Consider the following 12,302-nt stretch of genomic DNA (forward strand, 5'->3'; position numbering starts at 1 on the left):
AACTTCAAGAGAGGGAAAACGAGAGGATGGTAAAATAACAGACTGTTTTTAGCTGCTGTAACAGAAATGAAAAAAGGAACCAACTCGCTTCACAGACATTCCACAACATTAAACTTAACTATAAATGAAATGTACCACTTTTTAATACATGTAAAAAAAAAAATGTGACCAGTGGCGAACTGGTGTGATAAAACAGGAATAAATGACTAAAAATAAGTTGCTGTTGGTAAAGAATCAGCTTCACAGTGGTATTACACTGTGCCTTAATTGATTGTTTTCTTGTCCGGTTATAGATATAATACATAGTATTACAATACACACACCATAAAACACTGGACATTTGAGGGCTCATGCAGTAACAAGAATGGAAGCACTATTTACCATATCAAGGCTTATTTCATCTACACAGATATTACTGGCATTGCAAAACATGGCACTCACCTGCCAAACAGTTTTGGGCATTTGGTTTTTACATAAATGCAATAAACCAGACATAAATGTGATATAATGAAGCACAAAATATATTTTTTTTTATCAATGGTAAGTCAATCTAGGTAATACTTTCAGTTTAGTTGTACATCTGTCAGCTCATATTTTTTTAACCCTGGATTAGAAATCATAAACTGCTTTATAATTAATAAAAGAGTTGTTTTATTGTATATAGAAGTTTGCGATTAAAATCAATAATACCACCCTCAAATATGTCATCTTGTGATGTAATAGTTTATTTGATAAGTTCAAACCTTCAAAAGGCAGCCATTTAAGAGAGAAACTGCAGATCATCAAGCTTACTCATTACACAATTCCCTTACTCATTTTCATATAAACATACTTGTACACAGTCCATCACCACTGTGTCAAGTTCAGTTTGTCTGGGCTTGTTAAAAGTCTGGATAGGTGCACTGTGGCCCCCCTACATAATCTGAGCGAAAGGTCAACACAACTTCAAACAAAACTCAGTGAAATTGCTAACTACTTCAGCCCAATAACCATTAATAAAGCAATCTGTGCTGTAGCCTGAGTCCACTGAGCAAACAGCCCAGTGCTCCAAACACATGTTTAACAGATTTCAATAGAAAGAGCGAGATTTGGTGCTTATGGGGAAAAAAAGAAAAAGTAAAGACAAGGGATCTACTACAAGCCTGCAGGAAACGGAAAGGGTGTCAAATGGGTAGGAATCCAACTTCAGACCACAAAGCTGAGTGGCATTCCTGCTTTCTGGTGTGATAGTTTTACCTGCAGCTCCAGCCTGACCACAACTATAGTGAGTGAAAGCAGGCTCGGTAAAACAGCCATCCCAGCACAGCGGCACTGTTTCAGCCAACACTTTAATGTGGTTCCTGCTGCCAGCTGGGAAATGTGCACAATAACTGCAGATTTTCAAGGGCAGCACATGTACGGAGAGCACAAACCAAAGGAGGTTTTTATTGATGTATTAACCCACACTTATACACATGGATGATTTTCCAAGTTAAATATGTTGTATAGTAAACAAATTATCGATAGCAGGTGCAATGTATTCAGCAGTTTATAAGACACCTCTTTATTTCAAAGAAAATAAAAAATGCTGCATGTCTACAAAAAAGAAAATAGAACAATATATTAAAAATCATTTTATGCAGAAAAAAACAGTAATGTTTTTACCACTCAGGATTTGGCAGTGAATGAGTTTTCAGATGGAAGCTTCTGCAGGATCCATGAACGTAGAAGTTCCAACTCAGGCCGGCAGAGCTGGTGATTTAGGCCTGGGAATGAGTGAAAGGATGTAGCCATGCCAGCTTTCTTCAGCAACCTGCTGGTCTCTTCGCCCCAGGTATGCGACACCAGCTCATCAGCTGTGCCATGACACTGGAGAAGCTCTGGTAGGTGATGTCCTTTTGCATCTTCAACAGCCTGCAAATGGAAGAAGAAGCAATAAGCAAATTGCTGGGATTTTGTTTTTTAATGCTTAGAGCATTAAGTTAATTTTGTGTAGAAGGTACAAACTGCAGAGAGCGTAAAGAAAAACTTTCCATGTCGTCTGCTACAACTTGCGCCCATTGCTTTTCATTTCATTTCATTGCTGTCATTTAAGTATGTCTAGAGTCATTAGATTATAATGTAGGCACACCAGCAATGGGCCTTATTCATCAAACTGGATACAAACGAATTTATACAGAAAATGTTAAATTCGCATCAGAATTCATTTACAAATAAAATTACTAACACTCCTATAAATTCTTGTGTAGGGAGACACAATAATACAAACCTCGATGAATATTCTCCAGATTATATAACTGAAACTTTACCCCTTATATAACTTAACCATTGCAATTCTTTTGTATGAATCAGGTTTAACTCGCTTATTTATTTTGATTGCACACACAAAATGATTGAATTTTGTCAAACTCTTTAATATTAATAATGCAAAATAAAGCAAACCAAAGCAAAACCAAAAAAAAAGGACAAAAGAAAAGCTTTTTTGAATATGGCGTTTTGTGAATATGGAGTTTGGTTTGGCATAGAAAGACATTTACACATGGCTTTACTAAAAGATCGATAAACATGATTTACTAAAAGATCGATAAACATGACCAAATAATATGCTTACTTGATAAACAACTGAGCCCTTATTAAGGAAGCTGGACATCGCAAAGACTCCAGCCACATCCTGGTGGTACCTGCAGGCCAGATGTAATGCCATGGCTCCTCCCATAGAGAAGCCGCCTTGATAGGTCAAAACAGTACATTCAGGTTACGGCATTATGACACCAGTCTTTTATCATCTGCCTCTTTGCTTTTGAGAAGTTTTCAAGCTTAGTCAGCAAATGTTGTTACTCAGCCGTATTTAATTTTGCTTTGTGGCTGTGGTGTTAACAGCTAAAGTGAAGTGACAGATTTGTGCCCTACATACACAGACAGCATTGTGCATGTGAATGCTCATGTGAACTACAGTAGTTTTAATTCGAAAGCCAAAGTTAACTGAAGCAGAAAAAAGAAAATGAAAGCTAGTTCTGAGTTCCACATCATCAAACATCCATATTTCTAAAAACTTTCCATGAGCCTGTCTTTAATTTCACACATTTGGGCAAATCTGGGACTTTACACAAGTACCCATCACTGTGTGGATGGAGACGAGTGGTACATGAGAGAAGATTGAGATCATATGTATTTTAACCATCAGACGGTGATGACATGAGCATTGTGATTATCTGTGTCTATGGAACTTTGTCTTAATTAGCTACAGCTCAAGTAAAGACAGATCTATTTCTTTTCCAGTGGAAGCATATTTCCCAACCTTCAAACTACTACCTCGACCTCCAAAGCACTCCTGAGCCCTTGGTTGTTTGGCTAGAGAACTTGCATGTGTGTTCGAAACCTTATTTCTCCAGGGATTTTTCCCATGGATCAATACACCTAAAGGATTAAAAATCATATACAATAGCCTACGATTTCTCATCGTCCTTAAAATGTTTTCCATGGAAAGTTCTGGCGCTTGTCAGTCCATCAGCTTTAGGAGTGGACTCAGGGAACAGACCACTTTGTTTCTCCAGCATGCAGAGTGACTCCAATGAGTATTTATAGTTAATGACAAAATGTTATGATTTAGGAAGATAATATTTCAGCAGTCTCACAGGAACATGTGTTTTTTGAATCACTTTCTTTGGAACGGAGTTCAGGGGCTTTTCTGTCCTTCCACACAGATCCTTTAACACAAGGTCTTGTTTTTTCTCCCTATTTATAGGTATTTATATGTTACTTTCCTTGACAGGTAACTGTTTCCCAACTGTTGGAGTTGGTTTTTACCTTTCTGGTAGTCCTTACATGAATAACCTCTGTGTGACTTCTCCTCCATACAACCCCCTGTACATGGAACTTTACCTGGGCTAGTATAGGATTCTCTCATACAGTACTACTTCCTGCCATTTTTATTTCATAATGATTTATATGTGAACCTGATAACTCAAATATTTTGAGATTAAGCTGTGCAGAAACCTGAGAAGCTTCCAAAAAAATTCCTTTCAAGCCTTCTATTGGCACCACATGAAAGTAAGGAGAAATTTGATAAGTTTCATTCTTTACTTCATACAGTGAAGGAGAGATATAACAGCGCTGGCCGGAACACGACTTAATTTTGAACAAGTGATGTGTGAGAGCATTTAAGATTTAAGACGAGAAAGAAAGGAAGACGTGTTGTCAGAGAAGAACATCAGAGCCATACCGATTATCATCCTGTGCTTAGGTAAACCAGCTTGGATCTCATCTTGGACTACAGCTCCTAAATTACTGCACATTTCTTCAATAGACTCCAAATGCTCTGGGCAGTCACGAGAGATTTTGTAACGGTCAAACCATACGTGAGACAGTGCCCTTTGCATGGGTGTGTATGGCCTGGGAAGAAACAGTTTAGCAAATAAACAGCCAGTAAGCCAGTGTACTTGTTTTATTCTCATCAGCAAAAAGCTAAATTTCTCAGTGGTTTTAGAAATTTCATCATGAAATCATGTAATAATAATAATAATAATAATAATAATAATACATGTTTTTATGCCATATATTGAACTGATAGCTGTGGTATCTAGCATGTGGCCATGAAAACTTTAAAAATGTCAAATAAATCAAATCAGCATTAGAAATATAAAGCTGATTTTTTTTTTATTTACCTTGCTGGAGCTGTGGGGTAGATCACTCTGATATGCTCAAATGCCATGTCTTGTGCGAGAACATCACGAACCCATGCTCGCAATCCCTGACCTGTGTCTCCTTACATATCAAACAAACCAAATGCCATTTTAATACATCATACATCCATTTTTTAATACAGTTCACTTCACTATAATATCAATTCAATATAGCAAAGCAATCCATTAGGAGATGGTTTGACATTTTAGTTCTGTCCAAAGCCATTACACCACAGCTCTGTTGAATTATCTTATTGGTCAGAAAATGTTGATTCATTTTTTGTAACACAAACCAGGACAATAGTGCCTATTCTAATTCAAATGACAGCTGTTTAGTAATGTGCTTAATCTAATAGGATACCGTTTCTATATTAATGTGTCATAAATATAGATATGTTTGACAAATGCGCTACATAATCTAAGGCTAATAATAAAAGTGGTGAAGCTTTCAGTAAGGAGTGTAATGTTTCAGTAATGTTTATGTATCATTTAAGGAAGGCATCCGGCATTATTTTTGTATAATAGCATGCCTTGTATTGTGTTTTATTCCTTATATTCAGGAATGCCCTTTTCCAAAAAGTGCTATTGTTAGCACGAGTTATTCTTGAGTTATTCTTGAGTCTAAGTCCAGCAATACCACATATTCAGTGATGCTTTGCAACTTGTCAATCATGCAGGAGGTCACTGGGTATGCTTTTACCTAATCAGGTTACCTTTAAAAGCCTCTTATTCCACACAGTATGGATAATGTCCACAATTAGCAAGGGAGAAAACTTGTTTTGTGCCCCAGTGCAGGGATATTGTAATGCTACAGCACACAAAGTTATTCTAGCTAATTATGTGCTTCCAACATATGGGTGTAATAGTCAGGTGTCCACAAATCTTTGGCCATATAACTTATACAGTGTGTTGCCTGGTGTGTGTAATTTGGCTGCCTACTTCAATTCAGACCACAGGTTATTTATACAGGGTTCAAATCCATAGACTTACACAGACAAAATACTTGATTACATATTCTTGGAACAATTCTTATATTGATTTAAATGTACATTTAAGGTTGTTATTGTAACGAAAGACCAGGTCTGTAGCAACACCAGCTCATGAGTCCTATTTCTAGAAATTTTCAGCATTTCTGCACAATGGAGCTTTTAACTGTTTGCATATGCAGGTCAAAATATGTCTTTCTGTTTGGTGTTGAATAGTTTATCCCCAGCAAAATGATGCCTTTTACAGATGCACAAACTCTGAACGTGCTATCGGAATGGTATTTTTACATGGAAAGCTTTGATTCTAAAGTTAACGTGTAAAAGTGTGACGGTATATCAATTTAAAAAAGCATTTTTATGAGTGTCCAAGTGATAAGTTCGACAAGTTAAATTTGCATCAACACACACTTAAAAGTAGAAAGCAAAAGATGTGTAGAGAACTCACAGAGCTAGTTATGCAGATTTAGTGTTCATCAGTGACACAAAAAATCCTGAATACATAAATTAAAAACAAAACAAAACAATAAACCATTGAGCAGACTTTTTAAAAAATAAATAAATCAGACAGTAGTCTATGCGAATAGGGATATCAGCATTTATGGCAAACAAAAACAATGTGTAATCCAATACAACCGACCAAAGTTAATGGCAGCGAACAGAGTTTTATCCAGCACAGTCTAAATATTGTGACATACGATTTAATATAGCGGAGCACAGTCTTGGACGTAGCTAACCTTTGTCCAGACTCATTTACGCCTCATCCATTCTCCACGAAGTGTTTCCAGCAGGTAATCTATTAAAGAGCAATTGATCTGTGCACTTTTGTACAGACTGTGACTGAGTTTTGCTCATGACTAAGAACAGGCACCACTGAGGCTGAGTGTAAACAAACTGGTCTAATTCATAGCTGTTGCCTTGTGATGGCAGTAAATCATAGTGTTCAACAGCTGTATTTAATTACAAAGCCTGGCTGTGATATGAGGATTCCCTCACAAAGTCTAGATCCAAATACAGAAGGTAAATTCACTGAATAAATGCTCTCCGAAACACGTTCTATTACTTGTCTAACTTTGTACATATGCCATTATACACATATGTATATTACTTTTATCTTTCATGTCACTTCTCGTTGCTTTCATCTGAACTCTTATACAGTACTATACCATCCAACAGACTGTTTATTATGCACACAATACAACGCCTGTGTGTTACACTCCCCTGATGTCTCCATACTTATTTAGGGAACTGCTTGGAGCAATGGAGAAGGAAAGCTTAGCTCTTAGTGCCACATCACCGACGTCTTTCACGAGTCTGTCCTTAATTACTGTTGTTGTTTCAGGCGGGTAAACAATATTTACGAGCTTATTAATGTCATGTCACTGTAATACAGGCCAGTTGATATGTTTGTCGTCTGAAGCGCAGTAATAGCTTGTTAGCGAGACAAAAGAGAAACTCCTTCAAGGAGGAAAAATGTCCCAGCTCTTAAATACCGAAATTAAAAAACAAAACAAAAACAAAGGCACCTGAGCCATGAAGAAAAATGACAGACGCGGTGTGTTGTCCAGTCTGAGACACTGCACACTTTTGCAGTTTCTGTACAGCAGCCATATCGACGTCAGGTGATACTTGTGATCTCGCGATACTTTGTTGTGGAGTGGATGGGATCAGGATGCATGAGGGCGGAGGAAGTGCACGCGCCTAACAGAGGCTGTGCTTACAATTAAAATTATACTTTAAATTATTATTATTATTATTATTATTATTATTATTATTATTATTATTATTATTATTATTATTATTATTATTATTATCATTATTGTTGTTGTTGTTGTTTTTATTTTTATTATTATTATTATTATTATTATTATTATTATTATTTTATCGTTGCTGTTGTTAAAATTTTCAATAAAATGAAACAATTTTTTTTTAGAAATTTCAATAAAATATAACAAAAAATTGTAAAACAGAGGCTATGCTTACAATTAAAATTATACTTAAAATTGTCATCATAATCCTTATTATTGTTATTATTATGATTAAATACAAACAAATGTAAATATATCTATTATTATTATTATTATTAATAATAATAATATTAATAAATACAAACATATTTAAATATATCTAATATTAATCTTGAATTTTTGTATTATATTAATCTTTATATTATTCATTATATTAATTTATGTTTATTTATGTTTATGTTCTGTAAAGCTGCTTTGCGACATTGTCAATTGTAAAAAAGTGATATACAAATAAATTTCAATTAGATTGAATTATTATTATTATTATTATTATTATTATTATTATTATTATTATTATTATTATTATTATTATAGCTTTGTTAGAATTGTCAATTTCTTAATTGTGATTATATGAGCTGCATCTTATTATAATTCTTATTCATTATGTCAGTACAGTCTTTAATTTTATTATTATTATTATTATTATTATTATTATTGTTGTTGTTGTTGTTGTTGTTGTTGTTGTTGTTGTTGTCTTTTGTGACTGATCGTTTATTTTTGGTGCTGTTTGGTTCAAGAATGAATGAAGAGCATAGCCCTGTAAAAGCCCTGTCTGATAACAACCGGTCCTGCTATGTGCTCCAGTGAGCTCTATCATGAGCAGAGATTTAGTGGAATGTCTGGAACTACAGTTCAATTTAAACACATTCTGGACTCTTATCTTTAATAAACATAGATATGTTTTGCTTTGATTCTGGTATATTTCAGTTGCTACACACACCCAGACCACACATTTTGTGTGCTAATCCTAACTCTCCAAAATGCTGTCATTATGTTGAAGACATTGGTCAAATTGCCAGAGTGTGTGTGTCTGTGTGTGTGTGTCTGTGCGTGTGTGTGTGTGTGTGTGTGTGTGTGTGTGTGTGTGTGTGTGTGAGAGAGAGAGAGAGAGAGAGAGAGAGAGAGAGAGAGAGAGAGAGAGAGAGAGAGAGAGAGATGGGGACGGGTGGAGAGGTTGGGAGGGGGGTGTTATATCTGAGTGCTGTGTGTGGTCAAACAGACAAATTACCTGGGTCATCTCCCCACATATAACTGCAAAAAAATTACCTCCCAGTGTCTGTTTATTCCTCTTCTCTACACAAAATTATGTAATGCAATGAGATCAAAATCATCTGATTTGCCAAACAGCTATTCAGGTTCACAATAACTCTGAGTCATCTGAGTTAGAACTTTAGAAAAGTTATTTTTTATATCATAACAATAGAAATTGTTTAATGGAGAATAAACATCAGTAAAATACCAGATGATCATCTTATCTTTCTAACAATTCATTACTGCTGTTGCTAAAAATGATCCCATAAGAAAATAACAATAATCCCTGTATAAAATTTAGGGTTTAGCACAAATGCCTTGCACCTCTGGGGTTAGGGGTTTGACTCCCACCTCCACCCTGTGTGAGGAGTTCTACCCATTCTTCAGGGATTTTTCTTCCAGGTTCCCTGCAATCCTGTTTAAGATAAGTGATGGAAAATGGATAGACAGAAAATACTTTAAATTCCTCCAAAATCTAGATATAACCTAATCAGAAAATCTCTTTTTAGACCCACCACAAGCTTAATGCTTTTACCCTGCATATGAGCATTCATAAGGCACTCGTTTAGCGATATACCTTTCTCACAGATTTAGGTATAGTTCTTTTATTGCTAATCTTTATGATTTTGTATGATCTGTGGCAATTGTAGCAATTTAAATGGAATAAATAAGTGTTATATGTTCAAAAACCTGGCCTGACAGTAGGCACCGGCCAGTAAATGCTGTAAAGCTAGAGTAGTGTACAGTAGTGTAGATATAATGGTCTATATACAAACTTTCATTTACTTTTTGATTCTATATGTTCGACAAAATCTACCATCTCAGGTAATTTCTCATTAGCTCTTGAATGCAGGGCTGAGGTATTTATGGCCAGGGAAATTATACACAGCACAGTAACCTAATAGCAGGTCTGCAAATAGATAAGTGTAAAACATCTTGTGATACTGAGCAGATAGCACTCTGTTTTATTAGATGATTCACTCTGTTTATCTCTCGAGTGTGGGATTTTATGCAGTGTATAGAGCCACTCATACAGAGTGCTTGTCTGCTGAAGATTTGTATTGAATACAACTGCTGTCTACAAGGCTTTATATCTCCAATGCTGCCACATGCTCCTTTTTAGAACAGCCAGTAGTGGAGTTTGCCAAAGCAAACCTACAGCGAGTACATATTAATGCACCACCTCTTTGTAGTATCTGTGAACACACACACACACTCTCTTGAAAAAAGGCATTCATTGAGTCAGAGAGGACTAACGTTTCTGTTAATACCTGCTTCTGGTTTTATCATAGTGGAAACTCTGAGAGGGGAGGAAGACCACTTTGACGGCCATGATTTTTCACCATGCTATTTTTCTTCAGCTTTCTTTTATGCCGTCCTTTTTTTTTTTTTTAAAAAATGAGCTCACCGGTTAGTCCCCATGAGCTTTCCGTGGCACACTACTTAGCACTCATCAATCAGTGCTGATGAAAGACATGTCACATTTGCGCTGAGAATAGTGATGACTAAAACAACTAACCATTCTGATTCAAGCCATTCCTATTTGATTTAAATTCACCATTTTGAATGGGGGAGTTGGCTCCTAGATGAGTTCTCATGGTTCACTGGGTGAGGAGAGGGTGCTTGCAGGTCAAACTCAGCTTATTTTAATCAGAGGAGACTAGTATTTGCATTTGCTCTCTCTGCATGTGTCAAAGGATATCATGTTAATGCTCTGTGTGGGTATTTCAAAGAAGGAAGAATAATTCAAATACAAGGGAGACATTTTACTCAAGTCAAGCAAATAACCAGCAACACCTGATGATACAGAATTTAGGTTGGTAAAACCATCCTTTTTTCCCTGATTGGTCATGCATGATGCACACAACCAATCAGACTTGCTCCATTTAACCCCGCAGTAAAATTGTACCTAATTCCGACATCAATGAGGAACTCTTGATTGAGATCGAAACAGTCAGAGCAGGACCAAATTGTCCTCCATTGTCTTTAGGAAGTGGTTCAAGATTCGCAATCTCAAACGCTTATGTTGTGTTCCTTTCATTTTTCTGAACATGCACCATAGCTTTTAAACGTTAAAGCTTATTTACTAAGTTTTCCTTAGGTTTAATCCCACTGCCATTTACATGCATGCACTGGGTACATGGTCACATGAGTGACACTTTGGAATACCTAAAAAATTTACATAAATTTTTGGTAAAGATGAGTGGCAGATAAAACTTCATTATACTAGGTTCATGTTTTTTTTAATTTAACATTATTCCAAATGCAATCTTTCAAAAGATATACCTGAGAGATTTATTACCCTTCTAATTCATTTAGACCCAGCAGAAAAATGATTACTAAACTGTACATTGTCGCTGAGGTGCATTCAAGGGTATCTTTTGTTCTTTTAGTGTAGGGTTCCTTTACATTTTACTCTAAAGGATGATAACAGTGACTGCATAGAGGCAAATCAATTACATAGAATCCTTGTTCATTTAACCACAAGAGCATTAATGAGCTCAGGCACTGATGTTGGCTGAGGTAACCTGGGTGCAGTTACGTTTCAGTTCATCCCATAAGTGTTCGGTTAGGTTGAGGTCAGCGCTCTGTGCAGGCCACTTGAGTTCTTCTAACTCCAATTTTGGCGAAGCATGTATTCATGAACCTCGCTTTGTGACCAGAGGTATTGTCAAGCCAGAACTGGTTTGGGTCCTTTAGTTCCAGTGAAGGAAAATGTAAAGCTATGGCATACAGGGTCATCCTATAAAATTGTGTGCTTCCTTCTTTATTGCAACAGTTTACAAATAGTGTGTGACATGTAAATTCATACAGTATAATACAGCAGTTCCACTCCACGTCTAAAACTTAAGGTTCCCTTCAAAGCAAGCCACACTTTAATCTTTTTGCATGTTAAAGATTTCATATTGTTCACATAGCCCGTTGTTTGTTTTGCCCTTCTGCTTCTTACACGAGTCTATAATAAAAGAACCATTATTAAGAGAGCAATCTGGCTCTCCCAAATCGCAGGCTATGCTTTCATCTCTCATATGGTGTGCACTAGGTCGAAGCTGGCTGCTTGGATCGGAGCGGACCGCTCACACCCCTGTCCTGCTTCCACCTCGGCGGGAGTGCGCGCTCTTGGCCGCTCGCTCGCGCCGTTTATGGCCTCACTTCAAAGCCCCCTAGCGCAGCTCTGCCAGAGTGCACCACATAACTCAGCCAACATGAAAGTATGGCCCATCGTAAATTTCACGAAAAACTAAAACAAACATGCTGGAGCACAACGAGCTTAATATGTAAGGAACTGAGCTACAGGTTCCGACCCGAGCTCATGGCTCATGTTGAACACGTAGTCAGCTGTTTTGATTTCGGCTTAATGTGCTTACGTGTTTTTTCCGTATACAAGCTCTCTGTAATACACACACATACAGCACTGCAGAGGTATAGAGTTTTTTTTTTTTTTTTTTTTTTTTTTTTTTAAATTTTTTAGGAATGCGTATAATGGGGCCAGGGAATTTTTTTTGGCGATAGGATTTTATTTTCCTCAGTAGACTTTGATGTGGATCAACGTATTCTCTGTTCTTTCTTTCTGCTGTGGAAAATTAGAAGCATGCATG

At 36.5% G+C, this 12,302-nt stretch overlaps 1 protein-coding gene across 2 annotated transcripts; it reads right to left on the bottom strand.

The window, feature by feature from the left end:
- Positions 1-707: 707 nt before the first annotated feature.
- On the bottom strand, positions 708-7,327 carry lyplal1 (lysophospholipase like 1). 2 transcript variants are annotated; one of them, XM_027148765.2, is made up of 6 exons: positions 7,171-7,272; positions 6,093-6,138; positions 4,644-4,743; positions 4,202-4,371; positions 2,591-2,706; positions 708-1,893 (listed from the first exon to the last, which is right to left on the bottom strand). In XM_027148765.2, the coding sequence occupies exons 3-6, from the start codon at positions 4,688-4,690 to the stop codon at positions 1,648-1,650; spliced, it is 579 nt and encodes a 192-aa protein (XP_027004566.1). In that variant the 5' UTR covers positions 4,691-4,743; positions 6,093-6,138; positions 7,171-7,272; the 3' UTR covers positions 708-1,647. The 2 variants fall into 2 exon arrangements, with proteins under 2 accessions (XP_027004566.1, XP_027004565.1); XM_027148764.2 differs by lacking the exon at positions 6,093-6,138 and having other exon boundaries at positions 7,171-7,327.
- Between the last annotated feature and the right edge of the window lie 4,975 nt (positions 7,328-12,302).

Source organism: Tachysurus fulvidraco, chromosome 3, assembly GCF_022655615.1.
Source record: "Tachysurus fulvidraco isolate hzauxx_2018 chromosome 3, HZAU_PFXX_2.0, whole genome shotgun sequence".
Classification (NCBI taxonomy): Eukaryota; Metazoa; Chordata; class Actinopteri; order Siluriformes; family Bagridae; genus Tachysurus; species Tachysurus fulvidraco.